General features: G+C 44.4%; 1 protein-coding gene across 1 annotated transcript in view; it reads right to left on the bottom strand.

The window, feature by feature from the left end:
- Positions 1–15997, bottom strand: part of LOC119179431 (polycystin-1-like) — a 75804-nt gene extending 59807 nt beyond the window's left edge. Inside the window, exons 1-9 of the mRNA XM_037430498.2 lie at positions 15381–15997; positions 12650–12838; positions 10732–11045; positions 10318–10513; positions 9131–9306; positions 7439–7658; positions 4954–5184; positions 2346–2555; positions 362–541 (exon numbers count right to left, since the gene is read on the bottom strand). Of these exons, the coding sequence (XP_037286395.2) occupies positions 362–541; positions 2346–2555; positions 4954–5184; positions 7439–7658; positions 9131–9306; positions 10318–10513; positions 10732–11045; positions 12650–12838; positions 15381–15480 (1816 nt within the window). The 5' untranslated portion in view covers positions 15481–15997. The remainder of the gene's footprint in view (positions 1–361; positions 542–2345; positions 2556–4953; positions 5185–7438; positions 7659–9130; positions 9307–10317; positions 10514–10731; positions 11046–12649; positions 12839–15380) is intronic.
- Between the last annotated feature and the right edge of the window lie 1782 nt (positions 15998–17779).

Raw genomic sequence — 17779 nt, forward strand, 5'->3', positions numbered from 1 at the left:
TATAATAAAACATTCGGTTATACGAGTGAGCACTCAGGCTGTGCCCTCTTCTTGTCGAGGTGGCACTGAGCTTCTCTAAGTGTGGGTCGCCTTACCTCGTGGACATACTTAACACTGCAAATTTTGTCTGAAATAAACATATTGATATCTAAATTGAAAATATCCGAAGCCATCCATAACGACGTTCCTTGTAGCCTGAATCTCTTTCACACGTTAAACCTTACGAACCAACCACCAGTTCGCCATGTAAGCTAATGGCAGCAGTGCTTTCTTTCGCACTTTTATGCATTTTCCCCATTTGTTATCGTGAGTGGTGCTGCTGTGTCACCGATCTATCTTACATCCGGCCGGCCTGACATACCCGGTAGGATGACTGGAGAGTTCGTGAAGAGCTCCCACGCCTCGGTGACGGGCCTCTGGACGGAGATGCTTCGGCGGGCGATGAAGTTCCCGTGCAGGTTGGACGAATTCACCTGCACCACGTACGTGCCGGGGTCCTTGAAGACGTGCTTCTTCAGGAAACGCTGTCCAGCTAGGACACCTGCAAGGACAACGAGAAAACGTTCCAAGAGAATCCACTACCATGTAAGGTCGAGGTAGGTATGTAGCTTCAACTTGGACCACCGATTCAGATTCTTAACCTGAGTAAATGAAAAGCATCATTCCCGATTTCATTTTGTTAGGTCCTACCTTGCCAGGTACAAAAAGTTGTTATATAGATTCAAGAACTTGGTTTTTATGCATACAGTAAATGCATGCATGGCAATTGGTGTCTTGCAGCTCTAACAGCCTCTTCCGAAGATAAGTGCGGGGTTTTTTGGTAGGAAGGTTTAATACTTGAAAAGGGAAATAAAAATGTTTCGATATCTGGTGGTGGCTTGTCGCTTAACTTAGGAGTAATGACACTATTAAGAGATGCCGTCATCTTTTTACGTGACCATGTTGTACTCTCACTGTCATGCACATCGACTGAAAAACGCGCAAAGCAAAAACCACTCTCTCGTGACAAAATAGTATAGAATAAAAGTAGCAGGCCTTTGGGGATGTGAAAGCTATACGACCTCAGTAGAAAACCAAATGAGAGTGCTAGTAATGAAGCAAGAAGACTGTTAAATTTATTAAAAAATTAAGATATTTCATTGTCATCTCTAAAGTCTAAACGCATGACACACCCAAGCCCAGTGTGGAGTTTAATCCTGTCACTATCGTATCTTTGGTCTTTGGCTGCGACACCTTAAAGGTCGTTATTGATTAAATTCACAATCGTTCTCAATTATTATGGGTCTCAAGGCCAGGTTACTCGTTTTACGTATACCTGTTCGATGTGCCTCATGGATGCAAAGAGACCCCCCTATATGCGTAGACCACCTTGAAGTATTACAGTATATACATAGATTTAATATCGCGAACCGGCGTAACCATAGTCGTGCGCAGAGCTCTCTTCCCTTTTTTTGGGAGGGGAGGGTGAATGTTCGTCGCGGCGTTTTATTCATATTATGACAAAGTATGGGGCTGACTTTGCACCCCCTCCCCCTTTTAGGTGACTATGGGCATGCTCTTCTGCACCCCCCCCCCCCCCCGTATTGCACCACCGGTTGGTGTAACTGAAGTCGTACGAATTAGTGATGAGCTCAAATATTTTCCTATCATTACCATATTTAATATATTTTACTTGTTTTTTTGCTTACCTTTTAGATCTCAACTTAAAAAAAAGAAAAAGACAACCACCCGTTAGTAGCCTGAAGCCATAAAGAAATCTATATGGATTTCTCAAAAGAAAAGCTTTTTAGTTGCCGGAAAATTCGCCCTGGTCCGGGACTCGAACCCGGGACCAACGTGGCCCTAAGAAAGAAGTGGCCCTAAAAAAAGAAGGCGGCCATAAGCGAAGCAATGAATGCAATGTCATTGTCTTCTTTCTCTTTCTTAACCCATCCGCCACCTTGCAGGTTTCCGCAGAACTCACTTGCACACCTCTACTTAAACTTGAGAACATTTTTGGAGACCCTAGACATCTTTTTTAGGCTACAATAGATAATGTTTTTCAGTCTATCGCTTATGTTAATACGGCCACCTTTGCATACAAGTTTTAAGCAATAAGAAATAAGGGGCGTCTCAAGCTCCCAAGCATGCTACGTCTGAATATTTTCTTAAATCCCTAAAAGTACCTGTGGCCATAAACACTACATATGCCGACACGACACACTTTTAATTCAGTATACTATCTACGCTTTATATTTCTCACATAAAAAAAAAAAACACATGTGAGTGCAATTGGACTCGTATTGGGTTCTACTATTTTTTTTTCATATGGCCGCCTCATCTTTAATAACATCGAACAGACTTACTTTTCACTACTTCCTTAGTGGTTTGACCATCACCGAAATTCCACACCATCGTGACGTCACTTCCTCCAAACATGCGTGCAGTAATCTCGACTTCGGTCCCCGTCGGCACTTGGTTCCTGGAAACCTCCAGACGGAAGCTGGTCAATTTCTCTTGACTGCTCACATCGGCCATCTTGCGCACGGTTGTGTCGTGGTGCCTATTCTGCAGGCCTGAAAGAAGCGAAAGAAAAATCTCAGTTTCGCCTCAAGAGTGAAACAATGAATGCGAAAGCGAGGAATAGTAATCCTAAAGTAAGGCTAGCAGCTAACTACTTTGGATTCGTTCTCGCGTTCTACAAAATGCTGGTGTAAGAAAATACGGCCACTCCAGGGTAATAGTAACGGCTTTCATGTAGCCTTTGTGAGCGCAGCACATGGAAGGGTATACAGGCCGTCCCCTGACGCCTGCCGAGATGGCGCATTCGCCAGCGATCGGGACCACTCCCTTATAGCAAATGTTCACAGCTGCTGCTCGAGCGACACTTCCTGTCCCGTATCCCAGCGTCTCTTCATGCTCCTTCAAGGCAGGTGGCGCGTATTTTGTCTCTGCTTGAGTCGCAATCGATGGTAGGCCTCACAGGCGAGATGTTATCGCATCCGGCCTCCGTGCGACGCAGATGACCGACTTGTTTCATTTCTATTTTAGCCGCGTTCGTCTACAGTGCTCACGCGCTTTTACTCGTCGGAAGAAAATACAAAGCGAGGGGTGATTTTGTCGACTCTTTGCCCCACCGGGGTGGTCTAGTGGCTAAGGTACTCGGCTGCTGATCCGCAGCTCGCGGGATCGAATCCCGGCTTTTCCGTGGATTTCCGATGGAGGCGGAAATGTTGTAGGCCCGTGTGCTCAGATTTGGGTGCACGTTAAAGAACCCCAGGTGGTCGAAATTTTCTGAGCCCTCTACTACGGCGTCTCTCATAATCATATGGTGGTTTTGAGACGTTAAACCCCACATATCAATAATATCAAACATGATTTTGTCGATTTGAACTTCCTAGGAACATGACGATGCCACCAACAGCAGAAACCCGTCGGGAGTGTCTATTTGTTGTTAACGAAACAAAACGCGATCATGTAGATGCTGTTCATATATCAAGGTTCGTGTTTCTAGGCAGCTATCTCAGGCCAATTTTCTTGATGTGAATAACATTATGGCGGAAACTAGTATTGCCAATTCTTATCTATCACGCTGAATAGTCGTCAAATTGTGCCAATCCTTCATCCGTATGTACTTGAAGCACCCCGAAGAAACTTGGCTGCCAAGTCTGTCTCAACCCACACTTTCGCTTTTCCCAATTTACTTCGTGGCAGAGTGGCAGGCCAGAAACACGGCTTTTTACTAATATTACTAGGAAAAAACCTCGCATTGCGATCACATCGCTATGAAGGAATGACTTCGGGCAGTAGATTTTTTAAGTATACGTGCTTTTGTTTCCAACTTTTTTTGTCATTCTTATTATTTATGCCTTATCTTTGTAAATATTCAATGAATCGTACTTTGCGCAACGAAGCAATGATTTACGGCAAACATGAGTACTGATGTTGGATCTGTAGTATAACTTTTCGTATAACATGAGCTTGCACTAACATGAACGTCTAACTCTTCTGAAAAAAAAAAATGGCCTTAAGCGTACCCATGTGATCATTTTTTAAGCCGACTAATTCTTCATGCGTGTAACTCGTGTAGACACTAACACCACAGTTCCCTCCCCTTACATTTAGATAAATATTCACTTTTTTACATCTTTCAAACTCCCTCATCCCTATCCCCAGTGGAGGGTAGCATACCGGTAATTGTAGACTGGTTAACATCCCTGCCTTTCCTTTCCCTCCTGTTCTCTTCTCTCACTGCTAGATTTATTTACGTCTGAACAACCCCTCCATCCTTACAATCACTGGCTGGATACCCAAGGATTGCATGGATACCCAGATGCTCAGGTTGTACAGGTCCCCTTCATTCACGAACTATGATTCACTGTCTGCAAATGCGTCATATTGGCATAGCCGGATTCCCAGGCACTCAGTGTTGCATTATAAAAAGAAGACAAATCAATACGTTGATTTGTGTGAGTTTCAGTAATCATAGTGAATTAGCCTCTAAATATGTAATTATTCTGCCACCAGTCAGTTTTCAGTTTCTGTATAAGAAGAATAAATCGTTGATGCCTAAATGCACGCCCAGATTGTGTTCTTGGTTGTGTTCGTTTTTGATCAAAGGGGAAAAAAAAAACTAGTGAAATCGGTCCTGGAATACGGCACGTCGAACGATCGTCGTACGTGGTAGTGTAACCTGCAAAGCAATCTTCAGCAGCAACTACACAACATAATGAAGTTAAATGACCACTATTTGTTTGCTCAGTAGGCCTGCATGCACGAATGTACACACTGAGTTTCAGGCCATTTGATGAAACACGTAGTGCGTAATACGCCTTCGATGTTTATGCGCACAATTGTGTATAACGTGCCTGAAGGGGCTAAGACACCATAATAGAGGCGCCTAATACATGCATTCTGCTAGCGAGGAGGTGCACGAATTGATAGGGATGCACGCAACAACGATAGACCACTCACTGATCCTGAACTCGTACGCGCCGGGCTCCACGTACAGGTAGTCGTAGGTGAGGTTGACGGAAGAGGAGACCAGCGCGCCGACGAGGTATCGCCGCCCCATCTCCAGCAGGTCATCGGTGCGGACGGCCTGGCCTTTAAGCTGGTTCCGTTTGACCAGGTCCGAGGGCTCGCCACTGTGGGTGGCCCGGTACGCCAAGCGTCCACCCGAAGTTGTGAAGCCCAGGATGTCGCCTGTGAGTGGTTCGATCGGAGACGCGGTGATCAAAACGAGTTCCCAATGCTGACATATCTATTTTTCACGAGTGTAAGGTCAAGCTGAAGGCAAGCTTGTAGCTCAAGAAATAATAACCGCTACGTCAATGTCGTCTAGTTGCTTGAATTTATGCGAATTGGCACACGACTGTCTTATTTTACACAAAAAATTGTTGTTGCTGATCGAGAAATACACCTTAAATAAGATTAACTTTACTTCAGCTTTGTGAAAAGATGTATTTTAAGTGTAGTAACCGCACGAAGAACACACCCTTGTACCAGTTTGTCTTATCGGCTACGTTGTCTGTGAAGCTAACCAGGGCCACCTCAAGACAGTTCCTATGGCGTACCATACTGCCTTTAATAGTGAACTCTGATGCTCTATAACGCCATCTAGAGTGCACTGTAGCGCCGAGTAGAGTGTACTATAGCCAACATGTACTCTATTCTTATACCGGGTGTTGAAAGTTAAGCTTTATGATTTTCTTAAAACTCAGCACTGGGAAAAACACCAAAACCACCTTTGCAGACCGCTCATGTATCCAGGAAGACGCAGAATAAGAAAATAATTAGGATTGTCAGTGTCCCAAATAACTAAGAACAATAATTAAGTTTTCAGGGAATGCAGCAAGTAGGCATATTTGTATTGAAAAGTTGTAGGCAGTCGCGTTTCTACACAGCTACACTTGGAAGAATTCTCCTAGCATGCCTGTTCACCGAGATATGCCGCGGCAAAGTTTAATTGCGCTTTGCATTATTACGCATGCAATACAGTCAGCGCTGGCGCGAAGCACCTCCTCGATGGGCCGCGACAGTCGCGTGCGTCGTTTGATATAACAACTGGTCGAAGGCATCGGCAAAGATGATAACGGTTGCCCCTTTACTACTGGCTAGCGATATCAAGCTATGACTGTTCGTCACATCGGGCAGGAACATTGCGCCGATCTTCACCGCCTTGCATGCGTCAATCATGCACTGCACAATTAAACTTTGCCACGGCATACCTCGGAGCACCGACATGTTAGAAAAATTCTTGCAAGTGTGACTGTGTAGAAACACGACTGCCACTGACCTTTCAATACATATATGCCCGCTTTCTACATTCACTGAGAAGTTAATTATTAAATCTTAGTTGATTGAGATAATGTCAGCCGTAATTATTTCTCCCTTTGCGTCCCCCTGGACACATGAGTGATCTGCAAAGGTGGTTTTCATTTTCTTCTAAGTGCTGAATTTTACGAAAATCACAGAGCTTAACTTTGAACACACGGTATACCCATCATATACTCAGTGCACTGTACTAACTGCTGAAAATGCGGAATAACTTTTGATAAATGCTGTGTATTGGAAGTTCATTGCCCTGACCCGGGTACATAGTTCCGTAGGGTATGGCACAATTCAATCAATGCTAACTGCATCCCTGCCTTTATTGCTACAATTCCCATAACAGCGACGGTCAATATGAATAGCGTATGTACGACATCCGTCAGCAAAACCTTATGTGCCACAGAAATTGGGCAAACTCCAATGCTCACCACTGGTCCAATAAAAATAAGAGAACACGCGGGCGGCAAACAACAATTAAAGTTTTTGCCCCTAAAACCAAGCGTGTGCCCAGACAACACGATGCATGTCATGAAAAAAAAAAAAAACACCTACTGTTCAAATGGAAAACTTTAATAGGAGCGTACAATAGGGACATACTGTAAATTCAATAGGGACTTTCTGTACTGACATTTCGAATTCAGTTGCAAAGTGTGATGAGCTATGGTTGATTCCATGTTTCCTTTATCTTTTCTCTTCCCGAAGGAACAGGTAGGCATTGTGCCCCTCTAGGTGCATGGCCGCTCTCAGCTGTGCCTTATATATTTCCTCTGAGTCCTCGCATTTTCTACGTATACAAGTCAAACCAACAAATAAATTCTGTGTCAGCTCTGTGCCATATGCCAAACAGCTTCGCTGGTCCTTCACATTCGGAGAGTGGAATGGCTTCTGAACTTATAACGCTAATATTATCGTAATGTAAAACGCACACACACATAAAGGACAAAGTTGAATTGTGAAAGCCGTGGGCTGGGAACTGTTCTCCAGAGGCGAACCTAGAGTGCTTGTTATTCAGGGAATATGCGTAGAAACTGAAAACTGGCAGGACACAAGTAAAAAGAAGATGCATTTAGCCCGCTTGCCTTGTTGCTAATGTGACAATACTGATAACGGAATAATCATTACAAACCAGCGACTATGGACACTGGGCTGGATAGACGTTGCACGAAGTAGCCCTTGTTGACCATGATGGAAATGGTTTCGACCATCTTGTAGATGGAGTAGACCTGATTCTTGGGACACTGGTCGTTGCGCAGACAGTTGGCTTCCTGCGAGCACAGCGAGGCCCCTTCGTGGCAGGTGATGTTGTTGCCCAGGAACGTGCAGCCTTGGCACGTGGGACGCAGGAGCTGCGCATTGGAAGCAGGTTATACAGATACAAGACTCGACAGATGCGTTCAGTCGATACAGCAGCATCCCGTGAGTAACGCACACTTTCTTTATTTGACTTCGTTTTGCTCGCCAGTACATGAGCCCACATTTGGGGAAGACAATGTAAGTACGAGATTTATATTATGCTGCGGCAATCGCAAGCCGTGTCTCACTACTTGCTGCACCTAGCTTCATGTACAAAGTGAAAGTATGAAAAAAAAAAGAAACTGGGCGAGACAGATTTTGTGGAGCCACTGACGTTTACTATCATGCGAAGTAACTGAATTTTTTTACACCAAGAGATGGGCAGAAAACTGCGTAAGTTAGCCATTGATAGTACTAGCAAAGAATTCTTCTTTTTACTGGCTTTTGACAACTTTCTTTGATGGATGATATAAATTTTATTTTCTGTCCACTGTTCTTGGTCATATAGCAAATTTTCGCATTACCTTACACATGCACTCTCAAGTTAGCCTGGATGTATGCGTCTACTCCTTTTTCGTCCATAAAACAGAATTTTTGAGTCAGTGCATGTTTGTTTTCCCTTACACCTGGGTTGTGTGTGCGCTGAAAACTTTCCTTAATGCCCAAGCCCTGTCTAAACCTTTCATCAAGTTTTGCCTTTGTGCCAAGGAGCGGGGAACACGCACTGCAGCTTAATTTATCCCTTTGTGCTCTTTATTTTCTAGCGAACACAAGCACAAATTCTTCACCTGTCTATAGGTACAGGCAGCAAGTTCTTCAAGCTGAATACTCCTTGACGGAATCGTCCGATCGTCGATTCAAGCGAAGCTAAATGTCACCGTAGCTAAAGACAGAATTCTAATGTCCATTTCTTAGCGATTTGCGTAAATAGCTAGATGGGATGGCGCACATTCGCCAAGAAATCTCCAAATCCGAATGGTAAATCACCTCCATATCTGAGGAGGGAGTTATATATCAGCTTCATCTTACCGTTACTTAAGTAGCAGAAACCTCGAGGCTTATAAAGAGGGTTCAACTGAAGACGACACAAAGTAATACAAAGAAAAGTAATAGCTGTAACCTTAAGGGACAAAAACAGAGAAGAATGGGTCACGGAACAGACTGGTGTTGAGAACATCGTAGTCAAAATCAAGAAGAAAATGGACACCGACAGTGAAGGTAGGGCGTAGACAGGATAACCGCCAGTCATTATGGATAACCGACCGGAGTCCAAGAGAAGGCAATCAAGTTAGAGGGAGACAGAAAATTAGGTGCGCAGATTAGGTTTAGAGGTTTGCATGTATAACGTCACTGCAGAAAGCGCTGCAGGTTGATTAGCGAAACATGGGAGAGGTCTCTAGCCTGCGATGGGCGTATTAAAGATTATTATTATTATTATTATTATTATTATTATTATTATTATTATTATTATTATTATTATTATTATTATTATTATTATTATTATTATTATTATTATTACACTCACCAGTACGTCCATTTTTCCTGGAACACTTCCGTATCCGTGGATGACGTCAATCTGACCCGAGTGCGCGGTTCGTGCCATCGGCAGCACGCCCGAGTCGGCAGAGTCGTCCTCGTCCGCCACAATCTCCTCCATCTGGAACTGGGGCACCGGCTCTCCCATCAGCACGGGCACCACGTCTGCGTCGTAGTGCAATCGACGCGTGGAATGTACTGCGTTGAACTTGTCTACAAGTGGCGCGTTGGCGGAGACTGGACAACAGTGATGACGAGTTCCATGTATAGAGAGCCAGTGACACTTCATTGGCATCCTGATATGCGACAGAGATTCGGTACCTCGGAAATGTTGCGAGTACGATATTGAGATAAAAAAAAAAAAAAAAAAAAATCGGGCATTGACATTTTGCAGTCGCGCGCGTAGGGAAGCATGTCCTACAATGGCTTCAGAAAATGAAGTTGTTTTCTCTTAGTGGTCGAAATTTCCGGAGCCCTCCACTACGGCGTCTCTCATAATCATGTAGTGGTTTTGGGACGTTAAACCCTACACATCAATCAATGTTTTCTCTTAGCTGTCCTGTCGTGCGCTGACGGAGTTCAACCAGCCTAATATGTATGTATGTATGTATGTATGTATGTATGTATGTATGTATGTATGTATGTATGTATGTATGTATGTATGTATGTATGTATGTATGTATGTATGTATGTATGTATGTATGTATGTATGTATGTATGTATGTATGTATGTATGTATGCATGCATGCATGCATGCATGCATGCATGTATGCATGTATGCATGTATGCATGCATGCATGCATGCATGCATGTATGCATGTATGCATGTATGCATGTATGTATGTATGTATGTATGTATGTATGTATGTATGTATGTATGTATGTATGTATGTATGTATGTATGTATGTATGTATGTATGTATGTATGTATGTATGTACGTACGTACGTACGTACGTATGTATGTATGTATGTATGTATGTATGTATGTATGTATGTATGTATGTATGTATGTATGTATGTATGTATAACGACCCAAGATCCTCTACCGCCCCGACTCCCCGTAGCTACGTCAACAGTGTTGTGTGTCGTCTCTGTGCCACTTCTTCGAAGATGTAAACGCATGTGGCAGCGCAGGGAAAGCACGTAACCAGCGCTATAGCATAACTTATACGCACCGGGCAGTTTCATGACCTGGCGTCGTGAACCATCGCCAGGGTCAACATCCGCGGTCATGTCGGCGCCCGCGCTCACGCTCAAATGACAAGTGAAACCAGCCCCAGGCTCCACCAGCGCGGGGCAGTTCCAGTGCACCGAGTCTTCGTCGGGAGCTGTGGTCACCACCACCATGGCCTCCGCCCGAACCGTGTACAGCTACAGAGCAAGCAAGAAACTCTGCAATGTCCGCTCAAAACGAATTTATACGTTATAACGCATGCGGCATGCACGCAACGCAGATGACTATACTAGATCCACTGAGCTAGAACATTGTACGTTCCTATAGAGTCACTGTTACCGAGAGATGGACGTTATTCGTATATATGCATAACGTCTATAACGCGGGCAGTGCCGATACAATAGACTCCACTCACGTCCGAAGCACCGACGGGAGTGGCGAGCACGACAATCTTGTACGTGCCGGGCCTCCAGTAGATGTACCGGGGTTCGGTGCTCAGCGTCCCCCGCGTGCCGGGTAAACCTTCGCCGAAGTTGAAGAGCACGGTGGCGTTGCGGCCGGACTTGACAGCCAGGTGCAAAGTGACTTCCTCGCCGACGTTCACCACCGAGGCTGAGGGCATCACGCGAAGACCCTCGATGGGCGAGAAGAGGTCCGAGTGGAAGAAGCGTGTCGACAGCTGCTCGCCTTTGTCGCACACATCCTTCTTGGTGGCCGTCAGACGCTCCGCTGAAACCGAACGACACCTCTTAATAGGCAGCGCCGCATGCGCAAGAGTGGCTTTGAACTTGGCGCTACGGACGCTCCTTAGCTCCGACAAAGAACCGCCCATGAGGTGAAGACAAGACAGCTGTCCTGTCTTCAACTTGTCCTGTGCTCGTTTAGTACGCTACGGTTTCTGAAGTACGATCAACCGCCAACACGCCAACACGTCATCCCCACGATTATTGACCCTATCAGCTGCGTTTAAAGTGTGGGCAAGCACCCAGAGACTGTTGTGCGATCACCTCGATGAATTCAATAAAGCATGAATGCTTCGGGTATGTGGACATCTGGACGTGCGAAAATTGCTGCTACTTCGTGTACAATTATATTGCAGTGCCAAGAATATGAATGTTATTGCTCACTCATGTGTGATTTTTTTATTATTGTGTGGTTATTGCCAACTTTACGATGCAAACTATTGTGTAAGACAAAAGAGGTAGTCGGGGTCACGCCTATAGGCACGAGCCTCTCCTTAAACACATTTAATAATGAAGTGCTGCTGGTGTACTTTAGCACTTCACACCTTGACGAAACACAAGAAACCACTGGCTTGTATAGAAATGTGCACGTGTGAATGGGCGCGTTATTTGTGCGCACATGAGATCATTGTATGGTTTATTTCGCACACAATAAGTTGATCATTTTCATGAGCCAAGTAGGCTCTACGCAAGTCTTGCTAAAGTCGTTTGTACATACGATAGTTACCCTGTTCAAAGAAAGTACTTAGGTATTATTTCGTAGTGATGGCGTAGAAGGTGTTTTTTGTTGTTTAATGTATGACATAGATTGACAGAGAGATTTATTGTGGCATAAAAGCTGGGAGGTTGGTCCGACTCCTAGTTCTAACCTGCTCCTTAGTATTGGGAAAGTGGTGTAAAGATATATGAAAAATGTGGTGCTAAGTCGACAGATGATGATGATGCTCAAAGGCTCTTCAAAGCCCCATCGTGCTCGCTCCTGAGTGACAATTCAATGAGAGCACTGGTTGTCTGAAGTACATGTCAATAAGCCGACCACAGTGCCAAGAGAACCTTTTCAGCTAAAGGTTTATGAGTGAAGTTCGGCGAAAAATCTGGCAGTGATAGCCTTCGAACATATGAAGGGTAGGATGGAATAAAGCCAATGGCTATCTCAATATATTCTTGAGACAATTAGACTTCCCATTTCTGCATAAGTACACATAACACATCGCACGAACAAGAAACACACTTTGTAAGAATGCTTCACCTCCTACAGAATAAACTTCTTGTAGCGGGACGGCTCAGTGCTCTCCCATAGTTGAGTATGAAGTACTCGAAATCGTTAAACATTATTTCTAATACACAATAAACTTTTTTTAGCGGGACAGCTCAGTGCTCTCCCATAGTTGGGCACGAAGTACTCGAAATCGTTAAACATTTTTTTTCTAAACACGTGCGTAACCCTCATGGTGAGACCCACGAAATGGCTTTATGCCCTGTCATAAAAGAGAACCAAGTACTCTAAATTGCTAACCACTCTTTCTAAACACACTTGTTCCGGAAGGACATCCCCGTCTTCGGAACGAGGCTGAAGTGAACGGGACTCACCGAATGGGTCGTCGGAGCAGAGACAGTACCGGTTGGACTGTATGCCCGAATAAGGCGCCGATATGGAGGCGCACAGGTTCTGGCAGCGGGCGCCGTCCATGCCTTTGGTCGGATCGTAGCCCCCGGGTGAGAGCTGGAAGTACGACGCTGAGTCCGAGCGCAAGCAATCGCCATTCTTGAGGGCGTTCCCTGGGTGGGCACATCAGCGTAGTTTGTTTAACTTAGTTTTTAAGCGTTTTGCTAAGTAATGCGAATGTTTATCAATATTTGGAGATGTAGCGAGACGGCATGACACCATGCAACTCCTGGTGAGAAAAGAAAGAAGTGGAGTGACGGTGAAATTCGCGAATAAAAAGAGTGCACTCTTGGTATCATGAAATTGACATCTCTAATTAACGTCGAAATGAGTTAGGCCTTGCATGTGCTCATTTTTTCCGTTGTCAATGCGGCGATGCTGTCAATGGCTCTATCTTATAATGTCACATAAAAAATTTTTCTCAAAAAGAACCCTGATCGGATGCGAAACAGCAGCGTTGCCAACGTTTACGATCGGCTTACTGAACGTTTAAAGAACGGCAGATGGATGAAGTATGGGTCTCAGCTTAACATTTTTCCTGTTGACAACCACCACCTCATCCTTCACATCGAGGCTCTGGTATTTGTTGTACGTCTAAGAAATGTCTTAAGGGGCCGCTGAACAGTCTATCAAAATACAAAAGAACAGAAAAGAAGAAAAACGAGTATGTTATTCTCTTTTGGTGTATCTCGTTTTTTCCGGTGCACTTCCTGACGCCAAAAAGATTATTCAAGTGACGTCATTGAGGTACATATTCCCGATAGGTCATCATACGAGAACTATCAATTGTGAATTGTCTGCTACTATACTTTACTATGCAGTAACCCGCCGGTTGTCACTTGCCTTGCTTGTCGAGGGTGGTCAGCGGGACAAGAACCTTATTTCACTTCCTTTTGTGTGTTTCCGACTGAGAAAGTGAAGGTAACATCGCATAGTCGACGAGCGTGAAACATCGATAGGCTCAAGGATTAGCGCTGACATTGTACACGTGTTTTATGAAGAGATAGGTGGCGAGGAGAAGATGTCACCAGTAGGAAAGGCAGCGAAGGCGAGAAAGAAATCATGCTGTCTTCTTTGAACTCGCAGTGGTTTAGGGGCCTGCTTTTCTGATAGAAATGTTTGCTTCAACATTTTTTTTTCTAAACATAGATACTATGTCCTAAATGCATTTGCGATCTCAGTAAACGTTCAAATACCCATATATGTTTAGGTACGTGCTGATTGACCGAAATATGACAAAAGGTGAGCAATTCAACAAGATTCCTTTCAGCTAAACACAACAACATGTACCAATACATGAAGCTCCGTATGTCATAACCTGAACCAAACTTGGACAAACGATGCTATGACATACGAATATTATTGAGGTTTCAGTTTATTATCCATTATTCATGGTGGATGATGAAATAGAATTGACTGTTGCAGGATATTTGCGCTAATATGAGTACCATACGCGCCTTACTCCGCAATTCTCACTTATTCACGAGGCTTCTTATTTCTTTTGCTCATTAGTTGACACTGAAATACCAAGCTCATGAACTATCAAGGCTTGTTTTAGTGGCATAAAGCCTGAAAATTGTAAAAAAAAAGGCATGGCGAGTATCTCGAGAGAAGCATTCTTAAACTTCCGCGTACACTGACGTTTCGGTGATATGCCAGTATTTCTCATTATATCGACTTGTAGGCCCAATGCAGGGAACATGAAGACCACCGCTCAAATGCAACCAGACAAAATGACAAAGGAGTTTGTGCAGTTCTGTATATTCTTTCTAAAAACTTTTTGATATAATAATAATTAGAAAAAGTTTTTCATTCGTGAGTACAAGTGACTACATACCCCTTGACTCCACTTGTATCATGTGCAACAAGACTATTAGCTTCCACCTCCTCATGTGGGCAGTCCTCACCTAAAAACATTTCGGTGACTGCAAACATGACCTGAAGTTTTTAAATTGTACCTGAGAGAAGGAGCGTCTACGAGCAGTACATTCTAAAAATATTTGAATTCAGCTGTATAAAGTGCCAAAACAATATGATGCAGAGGCATGTAGTAATGGAGGACTCCGGAATAGTTTTCACTGTGATGTACTCTTCAAAGCAAACTTAACTATAACTACACCGATGATTTCGCCCTTTGGCGCTAGTGAGATGCAGTCTACAATTGAATCCATGTCCTCTATAAATTATGTAGCTTTTAATAGCAGCTTGGCTATAGAGAAAGGTTAAAAAGATTTCACGTTTCTTTCTCTTTAATATTTTCTATTGTTTAACGAGCCAAAAGAGTGATATGATCATTGGGGACGTTGTAGTGAAGGGTTCCAGAAATTTCAACCCTCTATATAACATGCACTTACATAGCAGAGTACGTGGTTACCCAGCATTTCGCTTCTATCTAAATGCAATCGCAGTGTTCGAGATCTAACCCGTGTTCTTCGGGTAAGCATCTGAGCATACGCTTGGCTGTAAGCACTGACGAAAAGTCATCGGTAAGTTCGCTCGCTGTTCTGTAGCTGCTATCAGCGTGCCTGCAGAGCGTCTTAGTCTTTTGCCTGCGTTTTAACTTTTCACTTTTCTGCTTCGTGTTGGCTCCTCTTGTAATAGCAAATTCATCGTCTCCCCGGACAACGTGAAGTAATTGAGCTTATCGCATCTTACCATTCTGTACGATGGCTCCGATTACGAAAATCCAGAGTCCCAGCCGCGCAAGAGCAGCTTTTGTTGGAGCACCTCCGATGGAGGCAGTCGTTGATGACATGTTCCACCACTAGCTCTTGATGGCTGCGGTCGCGCGAACGACTACCACCTGATTTACTCAATCAAGTCAAGTATACTGATTATCAGAAAATAATCATTGCCATCTTGAAGATAAGCAAGGCGGTGGCTTTGCGTCTAATCAAATTGCCAACTGGACTTATGCTTGAATAACTCCTAAACCGCAGTGATTTCCCTTTGGAATTGTCTGTTCGGGCAGTCTTCTAGATATTATGCAACCCAAACACTGAATGCCAGCTCCTACTTCTAGATGAGGTTGAGATTCTGATGCGGGTTTTGGAGATCCCGTTGAGTAAGTGAAGAACGTTGCGTCACAGTTCCGATTCCAAGAAGAATGATCCTGGTTGACTTCAACATGGGCACCCACGGGTAAGTTTTTCAGTCCAGAAGCACGGAGGCCTCGCCACCTGGAGACCAGAAGGTCACGCGAATATTCTTCGCAAAGTGGGGCTTCCTTCTGCCGACGATGCTTGGCGGTTTGGGAACCGCCGTGGAACTGCGCCTCGCTGGCACCGTGAACGAGGCGTGTTGCGCGCGCTGGAGCGCTTCTGTTGTGACCCCGGTCACCCTGGTGACAACGCATGGTCAACCACGGTCGCGCCAAGGTCGAGACATCGTGGCGCGTCGTCGCGAATGGCGATGAGCCTGTTGGCTTCAGTCGCCAGTGCATGTTGCCCATCCGTGTGCGCGCTTTCGTTTGTGACCTATACGGACCCAGTGTTTCGGTACACGTACGGCGTGTGCCGCAATTTCATCAGGGCAACAGCCAAGGTTTGACGTCACACAATTGACGTCAAATGGTGAATGATGTGATTCGGCTTTCGGTAGGGCGTAAAAATTAAGCGACTGAAGAATGTACTTGTCGTACAGAAATATGCTGATTTGGCCTGTACTCTGCTACTGTTGTCGAACACATTTTCATTTTATTTATTTATTTATTCAATACTGCCAGCCACCCTTTGGGCAGGGGTGGTACAGCGCAGAGTTTGAATACAAAGTTTACACGTGACCAGTAACACGGTCCGCGGTACACAGGGAAGCAATAATGCAGTCAGCTTTCAGATTGTCACGACACACACACAAGCGCGCGCAATCAGTAGCACGACCCACGATTCGCATTAAGCAAACATTACATTAAGCAAACAAAATCAGCTGGCCAACCAGGAATTCGTTCGCTGGTTTCTTTCTGGTTTCCTTATTTATATATAAGTATGTGCCCATTCTCGGTCAATCAGCAACGAATAATTCCGTAAGTTCTCTAACCTTGAATAACAGTTTACTTTTATGATTGTTACATAACCCTCCACCATATTTAGGTTATACAACTAGGCCTTCAATTGATTCCGCCATAGTGCCTGGCTTGCCCTGTAGTGGAGCTCACCATACCGGGAATCTCTCTCTCTCTCTCTCTCTCTCTCTCTCTCTCTCTCTCTCTCTCTCTCTCTCTCTCTCTCTCTCTCTCTCTCTCTCTCTCTCTTTCTCTCTCTCACACACACACACACACACACACAAACACACACACACACACACCTGTAATCACTTTCTCAAAGAAATGAAACTGAGGAGAGGCGAAGCATCTAAGGAAGGGTGTTTCATGCCTGAAAACCAGGCGAGTAAGGAAGGATGTTTTCGCTTTGCTAACATCATCGGAAAATGCGGGGGAAGTAGGCTTACCCTCAGTTGCTACTTCTTCTGATAATAATTGATAATAATTGATAATAATTGTTTGGGTTTCACACCACAAAACCACGATATGATTATGAGAGTTGCCGTAATGGAGGGCTTCGGAACTTTCGATTACCTGCGGTTCTTCGACGTGCATTGATATCTAAGTACGCGGGCCTCGATCATCCTCCACCTCTTCCTACTTCTTCCCTAAATGTCCAGTTTCAGTTCCCTACGACATCTATAGGGAAGGGTGTTTCCTCTCTACGGACGTCGTCGACCATATTTTGGGCTAACTAATGCCTTCATTTTCAGGAAACTCGCTGCGAGTAGTGGGACTTATAAATTTTTTGTGGCGAATACCCGTTTATGATGAACTGAGACTACATGACACACTGTGACAACATTAGACGACGATAAGTCGATATCCTAACGTTCTTCGCGCCTAACAATTTATCTTTGATTGTTATTCTGTTAGCTACGTGGGCCCATATCTAGTACTGTGGCCCAGCAGGCTTTATTGACACACTGTATTCAGCGGGTGACAACTGAAGCCATAAAAAATAACGGCTGTGACCAATTAGCGCAATAAAGAGAACTACAAGCGGCACAAGAAA

The sequence above is a fragment of the Rhipicephalus microplus genome, chromosome 7 (genome assembly GCF_043290135.1).
Source record: "Rhipicephalus microplus isolate Deutch F79 chromosome 7, USDA_Rmic, whole genome shotgun sequence".
NCBI classification, from domain to species: Eukaryota; Metazoa; Arthropoda; class Arachnida; order Ixodida; family Ixodidae; genus Rhipicephalus; species Rhipicephalus microplus.